The sequence below is a fragment of the Stenella coeruleoalba genome, assembly GCF_951394435.1.
Source record: "Stenella coeruleoalba genome assembly, chromosome: 2".
Classification (NCBI taxonomy): domain Eukaryota; kingdom Metazoa; phylum Chordata; class Mammalia; order Artiodactyla; family Delphinidae; genus Stenella; species Stenella coeruleoalba.
In genome coordinates, this window is record NC_137147.1 from 9,677,661 (window position 1) to 9,689,262 (window position 11,602).

General features: G+C 52.9%; 1 protein-coding gene across 2 annotated transcripts; it reads right to left on the reverse strand.

Annotated features, from left to right (window-relative positions):
• Positions 1-251: 251 nt before the first annotated feature.
• On the reverse strand, positions 252-11,319 carry SERPINA5 (serpin family A member 5). 2 transcript variants are annotated; one of them, XM_079914428.1, is made up of 5 exons: positions 7,745-7,867; positions 4,767-5,388; positions 3,158-3,428; positions 2,651-2,798; positions 252-1,264 (listed from the first exon to the last, which is right to left on the reverse strand). In XM_079914428.1, exons 2-5 carry the CDS (start codon positions 5,371-5,373, stop codon positions 1,076-1,078), a joined length of 1,215 nt encoding a protein of 404 aa, XP_079770554.1. In that variant the 5' UTR covers positions 5,374-5,388; positions 7,745-7,867; the 3' UTR covers positions 252-1,075. The 2 variants fall into 2 exon arrangements, with proteins under 2 accessions (XP_079770554.1, XP_079770553.1); XM_079914427.1 differs by lacking the exon at positions 7,745-7,867 and adding an exon at positions 11,242-11,319 and having other exon boundaries at positions 253-1,264.
• Between the last annotated feature and the right edge of the window lie 283 nt (positions 11,320-11,602).

The window sequence follows — 11,602 nt, forward strand, 5'->3', positions numbered from 1 at the left end:
GCTGAGAGGGTGGTCCGGGGGCCACACTCCTGGGGTCAAATCCTGCCTCCACCACCAAGGAGCTGTGTGACTAGGTATATTACCTGTCCTCTACAAGCCTCACCTTCCCTATCTGTAAAGTGGGGATAAGAGGAGTGCCTGCCTGGTACAGGATATTGTGAGGGGTAAGTGCAACCATTCAGATTAAGCGCCTAGCATCAGTCCTGGAACATAAGCTATTAATGTTGCTGTTCCCAGAGCTACTTCCAGAAGGACAACGACACCCAGTGTTTGCAAAATGCTTTATTGTTATTGCTGACACTAAAATCCACAGTTAGTCATCAGGGTCTTCAACTGATACTCTAGTATTTGCAACAGGCCTCCATTCTCGCCCCCCCCCCAGCCAAGCCCACGAGGTTGTAAATGTACCCACAGGACGGTACAAACCTGGGATGGCCGTGTCCACCCTGCCGTCCACCTGCTTTCCTTAAAAGATGGGTGGCACTTGGATGCATTGAAATCACCTGATTTGTGGGGAACATTCTACACTTTTTATATGATTTCAAGGATCCTCCAGTCCTTGACCTGACCCTTCATTGTATACGTGGGGAAACCGAAGTCCAGAGAGCGACAGTATTACTCAATGTCACACAGCTGGGACAGAAGCCCCACTTCATACCCCCATTCCAGTGTCCTTTCCAAACCATGGCAAACTGGTAGCTGGTATTACAGACAGGTGGGAAACTAGGCTTGGGAATATGCTTCCTGGTGGAAATATCTACTGGAACAATCCTCCTGGATTGGATTCTGAGCTTCTCTCTGCCACTGGCATGCTGTGTGGCCTCTCTGGATCTCAGTGCTAGTCTCCATGGATGAAGGGTGAGAGCAAAACCAAATGTTCTCCAAAGCACCCGTCTTGCAATCGTGTGGAAAGAAGCAATCATCAGTATTTCAATGTTATTGTTATTATTATTATTTGTGGAAGCCTCATTAGTCAATTAAACCTGTATGTCACCAGCTCCCAGCAGATACATGGCCATAGTGCACCCTCATCTTCCACTATGGAAGCCCGTGCCTTTCAGGAGAAATTCCCATCTCAAGGGCGAGTCACTTTGCCGAGGAAAAGGATGTGTTTGTTGTTCTCCACAATGAGCATCAGAAAGGGCCTGTTGAATACTACCTTTTGAGAGCTCATCCGGGCAGATCTGAACATGAAGATTGTCCCCGTGGCTGCAGCCGCTTGGGTTCCCGACTCGTCCACCTCCACCATGGCTTTGTGAACCATCTGCAGGGGAGACATCAGGTGTCACCGAGCCACCAGGGGTTGGGAGATGCCATCAGGGGAAAACGGACAAGTTTCTGCCAGCAGCATCACTGTGAAAGTTTCTGTGCTCCTGAGCCATGAAGCAGATAGGAGATGATGTGATTGAACAACTACTGCGCACCACGGCTTACAGGTGAGCGCATGCGTGTCTTTCATTGAATTCTCACTGCATCTAGCAGCAAGGGTGTGACTCTCCAAGTTTATAGAGAGAAAGGAGGCTCAGAGAGGTCGAGTAATTGCTGGAGGATGCTAGCTCCTTCACACACCAGCTGGTGAGTGAAGGAGCTAGCATCCAATTCTTAGTTTTGATTGCTTCAGACAAGACACCTTCCCCCAAGGCACGGTGCTGGGTAGGGTTTCCCATTGTTCAGAGGACAAGATGCAAAGTGAAACCTTTGCTTCCTGAGGGAAAAGAGGAGAGAGAGAGAGAAAGGATTTGGAATGAGGAATGGGATGGAATAGGATAGGATAGGATAGGATAGGATAAGATAGGATAGGATAGGATAGGATAGGATAGGATAAGATAGGATAGGATAAGGTAGGATAGGATAGGATAAGATAGGGTAGGATAAGGTAGGATAGGATAAGATAAGATAGGATAAGGTAGGATAGGATAGGATAAGATAGGATAGGATAGAATAGGATAAGATAGGATAGGATAAGATAGGATAGGATAAGATAGGATAGGATAGGATAGGATAGGATAGGATAAGATAGGATAGGATAGGATAGGATAGGATAAGATAGGATAGGATAAGGTAGGATAGGATAGGATAAGATAGGGTAGGATAAGGTAGGATAGGATAAGATAAGATAGGATAAGGTAGGATAGGATAGGATAAGATAGGATAGGATAGAATAGGATAAGATAGGATAGGATAAGATAGGATAGGATAAGATAGGATAGGATAGGATAGGATAGGATAGGATAGGATAAGATAGGATAGGATAGGATAGGATAAGATAGGATAGGATAAGACAGGATAGGATAGGATAAGATAGGATAGGATAGAATAGGATAAGATAGGATAGGATAGGATAGGATAGGATAGGATAAGATAGGATAGGATAGGATAGGATAAGGTAGGATAGGATAAGGTAGGGTAGGATAGGATAGGATAAGATAGGGTAGGATAAGATAGGATAGGATAAGATAGGATAGGATAGGATAGGATAGAATAGGATAGGATAGGATAAGATAGGATAGAATAAGATAGGATAGGATAGGATAAGATAGGATAGGATAGGATAGGATAGGATACGATAGGATAGGATACGATAGGATAGGATACGATAGGATAGGATAGGAATTTCTGAAAGCAGGTGCTCAGGAGCTTCTGGGCTCACCTCAGACACCTGGATGTTGGAATGGTTGGAGATGCCGGTCAGGTCAGCATAGGAGGTGAAGACATCTCTGATCCCCAGCTTGGGGAGGACTTTCTCCAGCTGATAGGAGCCCTCAATGGAGAACTTGGGTAGGTGAAGCTCAAGCTGCCTGGAAAGAGAAGACCTTTCTTGGACCCTCCCAGAGCACTGGCTCCCTGAGCTCACATTCCTGCCATCTCCTCTTGGTTTCATAATGCTCCTCCAGCACGCTGCCTACAATGGAACCCATCCTACTCTACACTTGGACCTGGGCTGCCCCCAGAGGTCACTGCCCACTCTGACGGCCCTGCCAGAAAACCCAGCTTCCAGCCCTGGTCCCTCTATCTGGGTCAGGCCAGAGGGCTGGGACTTCACATGATGCCTCTGGGCTGGGAGGCGGCTCCCCGGCCAGGTGAGTTCTCCCACCACTGCCGTGAGGCCCTGCAGGTGTGCAGCAGCAGGCTGGCCCTGGAATAGTGTGAAGAATACCTCTTCATGGGCATCTTGAGCCACTTCCTCAGTGTTTTCTCTGTCAGGCCATTTTCCACCTGTCCCATCCCGCCCTCACGGGGGAGAATGAAGAAGGCGGTGGCGTTCCCTTGGTAGGGGACCCCTACCACCCTGCAGGAGAGGTTTCGGTCCAGGAGGTAGTAAAACTGATCCTCTCGTTTCATCATGGGTACCCGCACCACCGTCTCCGAGGTCACGTGGAAGTCCTGCTCGTGGGTGCTTTTGCGGTTGAAGCTTGTCTCCCACTTAGCTAAAGATTAAAATGGAAAAGGAATTAAACATTCTCAGCTGCCAATGAAAAGTGTGCAGACACTAAACCTACCAAACAGACAGCATCCTCTTTGGAGCAGTCTTATGGGCAGAAGTGACTGCCAAACGTCTTGAATATAAAGACAAGCCACTTCCTAATTCGGGGGACAGGCTTGAACGTTTTGTGGGGCTTTATTTCCACATTTGCAAAACAAGGAGGTTGGTTTTCGTGTCTTCAGAGACCCTTCACCCCTAATGTCGTTTGTCTGAATCTCTGATGTTTCTACTCAAGGTCAAACATCCCAGTGAAAAGGGTAACTAATATGTATGGCTGACAAAGCTACACTATATCTGGGTGAGCTATTCTCTTTTTCCGTCTTTTCCCAATATTTGATCTCAATCTGGGTTTGGGAGAAAGGTTGGAAAGGTTCCTGCAAAAACATGATTTTTCCTGCTGAGAAGTCTGTGATTATGCTTCTTGCTTTGTCTGCTTGGGACATTTTGTTCAAAGTGGGACAAGTAATTGTTTCCATTTTCTTACTAGTGATCAAATATAGATCCCTCCCGCATGCCCCACTTAGATTATTTCACAGCTGTCCTCTGCAGCCTAGCCCTGGACCAGGGGACAAGAAATCTTAGAGCCCAAGCCTGATACTCACCATCTGTGACCACGGGAAGAGGGGCGCTTGGTTAACAGTTTAACTATTTTCCTCTATCCTTTTCCCTCCCTGCCCCTCCCCCATCCCCAGCAGGCCCCGCGCAGGGTGCTCAGCGGCTCAGTATCTAGAAGGAGAAGCAGGTGTACAAGCTGAGATGAGTAGGGATATTTACAAGCAATGCCAGGGAGATAAAGATGGGGGGGTCAGCTCTTGGGGAGGGGGGAGAGGACTGTTCAGGGGAACAGGCTCTTGTTCCAGGATTTCTCGGTTGAGGAAACAGCCCCTAGGAGGATATGGGTACAAGAGAGCATCTGGGAAATGCCCTCTCAGGCCCTTCTAAGGCCCACAGTCCTGCCCTGAGTAGCCATGCTGTCAGTTTCTCTGGCATCGTGGCCTTGAAAAACTCAGGCTTCAGAGCCTCTGTGGAAGCTGTTGCTTTAAGTGCCCCCAGGGGCACGACCAGGAACCAGCTCTTCCCCAGTGGAGGAAACAGCATCCGGGGACTTTCACTCCACCTTATGCAGTAAGAAGACACTGTCTCACCCAGCTGCTGTTGGCTTCAGTCTATCAACAGGGATCAGAAAAGAATAAATCCACTCCCACTCTTTCATGTGTGTGGGAATTGGCTTGGTTTTGTTTTTTGACAAAAGCATCTTAAAAGAGAAAGCTCAGGGCCTTACCTTTAAAGAAAATGTAATTCACTATGACCATGACCTCAGTGCCATCCAGGCCCTTAACCAAGTCCACAATCTTGCCTTTCGTTTGCTTTGCCACGTAATCATTGATCTGCTTCTGGGCCCCTTCAGGGTCCTCAAAGTCGGTGGGGAAAGTGTCTGCCAGGTACAGCGTCCTTATGGCGCCCAGGAAGGCCTCCTCCATGGGCACGGCGGGCTTGGTGAACAGGGCGTTGCCGAGGCTCAGCTGGAGGCCGTCCCTGGGCCGCTCGAGCTCCCACAGCAGCCTCTGGGAGGCGCTGTGGAGCTCCTCCTCCTGGCCCTCCTGGGGGCTGAGGCCCAGGCCCGCCAGGACCTGCGCCTTCGTGTTGCACCGCGCCCCCAGGGAGAGCATGGCCAGGCTCACGGAGATGCTCAGAGGGGAGAAGAAGATGTTCTGGTCGGGGGCAGCTGCGGCCAAGGCCCTGTAGAGGTCGAAGACAAAGTCCCGGCTGCCAGGGGCCACCGTGGCGACTGCGGGCGACAGCTCCTGAACTCTCTTCTTCTGGGGTCGGCGCAGGGCGGCCATCCGCGGGCTCAGGAGTACCAGGCACAGGAGTAAAGGGAGCCGCATCGTGGCTGCCCAGGCCTGAAAGGGAGGGTGGGCAGGTCACAAGCAAGGCTGCCATTCCGGGAGGCGGCACCATCAACCAGCAGCCTCAAAGGGCGATGCTGAACCGGAGAGGCTGCGAGTGAGCGTTTAGGTAGCGCGGGAGGGACTGCAGCACAGAGACTCGAGGACATGGGCATCGGTGGGTGGGGAGAGCAGGCACCAGGCGGAGGGGAGAGATCCCACGTGGGGACTGGCCCCCAAGGCGAGAAGCCTCCCTCACCCACGTCGAGGTACGCGTCACAGGGGGATGGGCCGTGGGGCGGAGGGTTCTCCCGTGTTCGGCCGGGTTACCGTCCCTGAGGTTACCGGGACCTGGCAGCCTGTTTCCATGCATGGCCCCTAACCCTCACTTCCTTCCCTGGGTGTAGCATTTGCAAGACCTCGTGTCCTTGTCTGAGCTCAGGGCCTTGAGCCGTGGCCCCTGCCACACTGCTGGATTCGTCCCTGTGCTTTTGGAGCACCTACTCCATGGCGTGGTGGCTAGCGTGCCAGCCTCCTGTGGTTCATCAGTGAACTTCCCCAGGGGCTTCCCCAGGGGCTGCTCCAGGACCCCTCAAAGCCATCCTTGTCCGTCATCAGAGGCACCTTCCCCCCTTGAGGAAATTCCGCCCTCTTAACGTGAGCCCCCCAACTTCCCTTCTCATCTGTGATGGGCTGAATTGTGTCCCCCAAATCCATTCATTGAAGTCCTAACCCGCTGTACCTCAGAATGTGACTGTATTTGGAGACAGGGCCTTTCAAGAAGTAATTAAGTTAAAACGAGGTCGAGCGGGCCCTGATGCAATGTGGCTGGTGTCCTCATAAGAAGAGGGCACTAGGACACAGACACACACAGACTGAGGGGCGACCACGTGAGGAATGTGAGGGCACAGGGAGGAGGAGACATTCACGTACAAGCCGAGGAGAGAAGCCCTAGGAGGAACCAGCCCTGCTGACCTTGGACTTCCAGCCTCCAGGACTGTGAGACCATAAATGTGTGTTGTCTGAGCCCCCAGGCATCTCTTCTTCCGTGTCTCCCCCAGGTGAGGAGCCCCTCAGTTTCCTTTTGTCTGTCTACAGCCTCTCGGGTGGGCCCTGGGGGCTCCTGCATCATTCTGGCCTTGTCCTCCGCCCACAGTCTCTCGCATGACCACCTTCCTAGACCCCTCCTCTGCATCCAGAAATCCTTCCTGGGCCCGGGCCTCCTAAAGCCCTCCTTCCACCCCCGTGAACAGTGCAGAGACTCTGCAGCCCAGCAGCTGGGGTTCAAGTCCCAGTCCCACTGCTTCCTCCAAAGTGTGATGTGGTACAAGTCGGTTACACCCATGCCACTGCCCCACCTGTACAATGGAGGTCGTGACCGAACCTCCACCAGCGGCTGGGGCTTTAATGACCCACATACGTAACGTGCTTGGAGCAGTGCCCAGTGCAGACATGCTGTCCAGGTGTGAGTTGCGGTGTGGCAGCGACTGGCCAGAGCCCCACCCGAGACCCCCGTTTCCCCAGCTGTACCGTGGGGTACATGCTTTCACACACACACTCTCGTAGCAGCCTGGTGGCGGCTGGACAACTAATTCCCACGGTGGCCTGACTGACCCCTGATGAGACCTCGCGCTTGGCGTGCATCTCCCGGTGGACACCGTGTCATCAGGTGCCCCAGGCCCAGGGCGAGCACAGACACAGAGTCACAGACCCACGCAAAACCAAACTGCAAAGAGCCCCAAAGAGCTGCATTGGACGTGGCTGGCATGGGGGACACCAGGGAGCTCGGGGATCGGCAGTCCTGGCCGTCTTTGTCTGAATGAAATTGACAGACTCAAGCAAGTCATGCTCACCACCCCTGGCCTCCCAACTGCACCTGAGCCCACAAAGGAACTTCATTTAGACGATTCTGTCTGCAGAACCTCCAGGTACCCTGAACCAAATATAGCGGCCCGAGCAGTCCCCATGCCCGTGGGAGGCCCGAGTGCATCGCCAGCACCCGCCACTGCTGGGTGCTGCACTGTCTTGACATATATCAACTGCTATAGCCTCTCACCCGCCCACGGAGGCAGGTTCTGTCACTGGCTCCATTTTACAGACGGGTCATCTGAGGCTCAGAGAGGATGACTTGCTTGCTAGTAGTGGCAAAGCTACTAGGGTTCAGACCTAGTTCTGACCCTCACAACTCATGCTCTGAACCGCCACACCGTTTAGCTCCCCCAGATCCCTGGTCCCCCTCCTCTGTATCACAGCCTCCGGATCCTGTATTCTTGGCCTCCACGGTCACCACCGATAGCCCCTGCTCTGCAGAGAATTAAGAAACAGGCTTCCCATGCTGACACTCCCTTTTTGTTCCCACTTTGAGACTTGCCTTCACGGAGGTCTGTAAAGGACATGGGTGGGTGGTGTGATCTCTGTGTCCTTTAGCGTGCGGAGTGTTAGAATCATCAATGTAGCAGGAAGCTGCTGAAGAAGCAGTTCAGCTCACCAACCCCCCAGCTCCCAGACACAGATTAACACCGAGCTGATAATTACCCTAAAAGAAATACTTTCAAAGAATAGCTACAGATCGCAGAGGAGTTTTCTGCTTAGACGGAGCCCAGGGGCAGCTGGCGGGGGAGCAGGAGTGAGAGTTCCAGTCTCCCATCCTCCCACCCCTGCAGCCTGGTGACCTTGAGCCAGGCCCTTCCCCTCTCAGGCTTCAGTTTCTTCATAAAAACCTAGAGGTCTGGTGCCGTGGCTCCACCACTGCCTGACCCCCCTGAAACACCAGCGATCTGATGGGCCAGAGCCACTTCTCTGAACGCCCCATGAGTCCCCGTAGAGAGCAAGGGCTCAGCTTCCCTCTGGCTCCCCTGGGCTGCAGGTTTGGGACCCAGAAAACCTTGCTCCATTTAGCTCTCTCTCTCTCCCTCTTATTGAATCCACTGTTTATTAAGGACCTGTTAGACACTCTATAAATATTACTGCATTTCATCTTTACCAAAAGTGTTATTAGCCCCATTTTACAGCCAAATAAACTGAGGCTTAGCAAAATGGAAAAGCTTGTCCCAGCCAGTGAGTGATGGAACCAGGTTAAGATCCAGATTCTTCTGACTGGTGTACACGCTGCCTCTTGGCTGCCTTTTATGGCTTTGAGGAATGACACATTGTTCCCCCTCCTCTGTGGCTGCTGGTGAGTATCCCTGGGTCTCCCCCAACCTGTTCACACGAATTAGCTCATTTACACTCCTCCACAGCAACATGGAGTTGGTGTCCTTGTCACAACTGTACGGAAGAGGAAACAGAGGGTCAGAGAGGTTACTTCTGAGAAAATGGAGGCCCAGGGGTGCTCGTTTCAGGTTTCCTAGTTTCTAAGCCCAGTCTTTGCCATTACACTCCTGGGCGTCTGGTACAAATATACAGCTTACAGAGTTTTGTGCCAGCTTTGAGCCGGTGGAGAGTCTGCTCCAGGCTCTGTGAGCCTGGCTCTCAGGACACCAGCCCTCTCAGCGGGCCGGCAGAGCCTGGCCTGGCTGACCCTCGCCTGGGCCCCTGACGCCAGTGTGTCTGCAGAGATGCTCCCGCGTGTCAGAGGGAAGAGAGCAGATCGATCAGTTTTATCTGGCATCCCAGGCCAAAGGGACTTGCGGCGACAGAGGGTGGGCATGGAGTAGGCAGGCCCCGGGCAGTCCTTCCCCTGGTCCCCCACCATCCAGACCCAGAATCTGCTGGCGTGTATTCCAAATGTTAGGCAACAAAGTCCCACTGAGGTAGACTTTGGACTCAGCCATGGGAGGTGTGCAGCTCAGAAGGGTCTGTCCACTACCTGCTAATTACGCAAGGAGATAGATACAAGATGTGGAGCCCAGGCAGAGAGCAAAAGACAAAATCACAACTTCCCCTGGATCCTATAGACCAGGGGGCAGAGCTTCCTGGAATCAGTGACCTGGGGGACTTTCCTAGGATGGGGACTCCCTCCCCATCTCCAGACTATCAGCAAGGCTTGCCAGTTTCTAGCTCCGAATCTGCCTGCCTCTCCCAATTTTCCCTGCCACCATCCTAATGGAAGCCTTTTTTTTTTCTTTCACCTGGACCCCACTTCTCCTGGGCCTGAGAGCCATTCTACATACATAAGTACATTCTGAAAGAATCCCCTTCAATCACAAACATGGTCAAGCCACTCCCCTGCCTAAGAACATTCTTGCTGCCCAGTGGCTTGGTAGAACCAAACTCTGATTTGCACGATACCCCATGAGGATGCGTGCAGTCGGGCTCTGTCTTGCTGTCCCCAGCCTCACGTGACCAGCTCTGTCTCCCAGGGCACACTTCTTCTTTTTCAATTCCTAACACAGAAGCCCCATCCCAGCCATGGGCGCTTGCACACTCTGCTCTCCCTCCTGGAGCCCTTTCTCCACCTTTCTCACAAGGACCAGTTTCTCCCTGAGTCCAGGCCTCCACTTAACTGTCACTTCTTGGTGGTACCTTGTCCACACGTGACCACGCCCTCTCCGCCGTTATTCTCTATAACAGCCCCTTTGATTGTTTCTCTCATGGCTCCATCAGCTACAGAAGTGCAATTACGTATGCGTGTGCTGTTGACCCCTCTTGTTCCGGCCTCTCCCCCACTAGAACATGTGCTTGTAAGAGAGGACCCGCATCTGTGCTGGTCCCGCCGTGACACTTTCAGTCAAGGGGTGATGCTCAGACACCCCTGTGAATGAATGGATGAGTGGATGGATGAATGGACCCTGTCTCCTTCTCTGTAGTTCGGAGGTGTTAGACCACACGCTGGCCACCGAGTTTTGGGAATGAGCCAGGCTGGGCGTCCCGGGCTGAGCCCTCGTGGCCCTGGGGCTAACATGCCAGCTGACCTTGAATAACTCAGCTGACCTTGAATAGCTCAGCTTCAGTTTCCTTTCTCTTTCTTTTTTAAAACCACTTTATTGAGGCTGGACTGACACCCCAAAACCTGTACATATTTAATGTAGACAACTCGATGAGTTTGGAGAGAAGTACACATCCATGAAACCATCACCACCATCAACGCCTGAACACATCCATCACCTCCCAAAGTTCCCTCCCGCCCCCTTTATTCTTCAAGCTGCAGTTTCTGGATCTGTCAATAAGGATGTTGGCCCGGGGGAGCAGTTTTCCTTTTATTGTTGCATTTCATGCCAAAAGCCCCATCCTTAGAAAAACTGAAAATTTCACTCACTTCACATCCATATTTTGTTTATCTAACAAAAGGCGAAATGGCATCTGGAACTCTGACAACCACTCTGGGTAGCAGCCTCTGGGCAGGGCAGCCTTATCTCAGGGAAACAGATTATATTTGAACGTTTTCCCTGGTTTCTAAAGGTCCAAGGTTCCAGGCACAAAAAAGAGTAGACGCGGTGGTTGACCGAGCACGTCCTGGGTACCAGACATTTTGTCCCCGTTCAGGGTTTCTCAGCGCTGCTGGCATTTGGAGCTAGATCATTCTCTGTGGTGGGGGCTGTCCTGTGCATCGCGGGGTGTTCAGCAGCATCCCTGGCCTCTACTCTCTGGAAGCCAATAGCAGCCCCCGCGCCCCAGTTATGACAACTAAAAATGCCTCCACACACACCAGATGTGCTCTTCACAGTCACACCATGCAAGGGGTGCAATCATTTGCATCTTATCCACGAGGAAGCTGAGGCTCAACCAGATTTAGTGCCCAAGACCACACAGCAAGGGGCGGGGTGTCCCCCACTTCTCTGCTCCAGAGGCCCTGGCTCCCTCCCCACCACTGTGTCCTGCTCACCCTGGGGCACCTCCAAAGTTTCTAAGCCCTCCAAATCCCGTAACTCCAGAGTCCATTCCTCGGCCCTGAGCCCACGGCCCTCCATCCACTGTGCCTGTACTTACTCTGTCCAGTGGCCGAGCGTGGACACAGCAGAGGCGACGGTCGGTTGGGCTCGGTAAAGAGCGGAGGGCTGGCTGGACTGGAGCCAGCATCTGTCACTGACTAGAGCAGGGCCCTGACTCCGCCCCTCCCGTGGCCCCGCCCCAGCCAGCCTCGCCCTGTCCTATCCTGGCAGGGCTTCTAGGCCTACCAAGCCAAAGCCATCTGAGCTCTGACCAGGGCCATCTCGTCATTGCCCCGAAAGCCCTACACCAGCCACCACCTGCCAGCAATGGCACGAGCATCCCAGGCAGACCAGGATGGACAGGTGACCAGCTGCCGGCTGGTCCAGACGCAGGAAAGGAGACATCCTCTCAAACCTCC

What these genes read in the sequence shown, in the direction of transcription:
- SERPINA5 (XM_079914428.1), bottom strand. Translation starts at nt 5,373, where the DNA reads ATGCGGCTCCCTTTACTCCTGTGCCTGGTACTCCTGAGCCCGCGGATG. An exon ending in GAATTACATTTTCTTTAAAG is followed by an intron (nt 3,429 to 4,766) that starts GTAAGGCCCTGA and finishes TTTAATCTTTAG; the next exon opens with CTAAGTGGGAGACAAGCTTC. An exon ending in CCAACATCCAGGTGTCTGAG is followed by an intron (nt 1,265 to 2,650) that starts GTGAGCCCAGAA and finishes TCTCCCCTGCAG; the next exon opens with ATGGTTCACAAAGCCATGGT.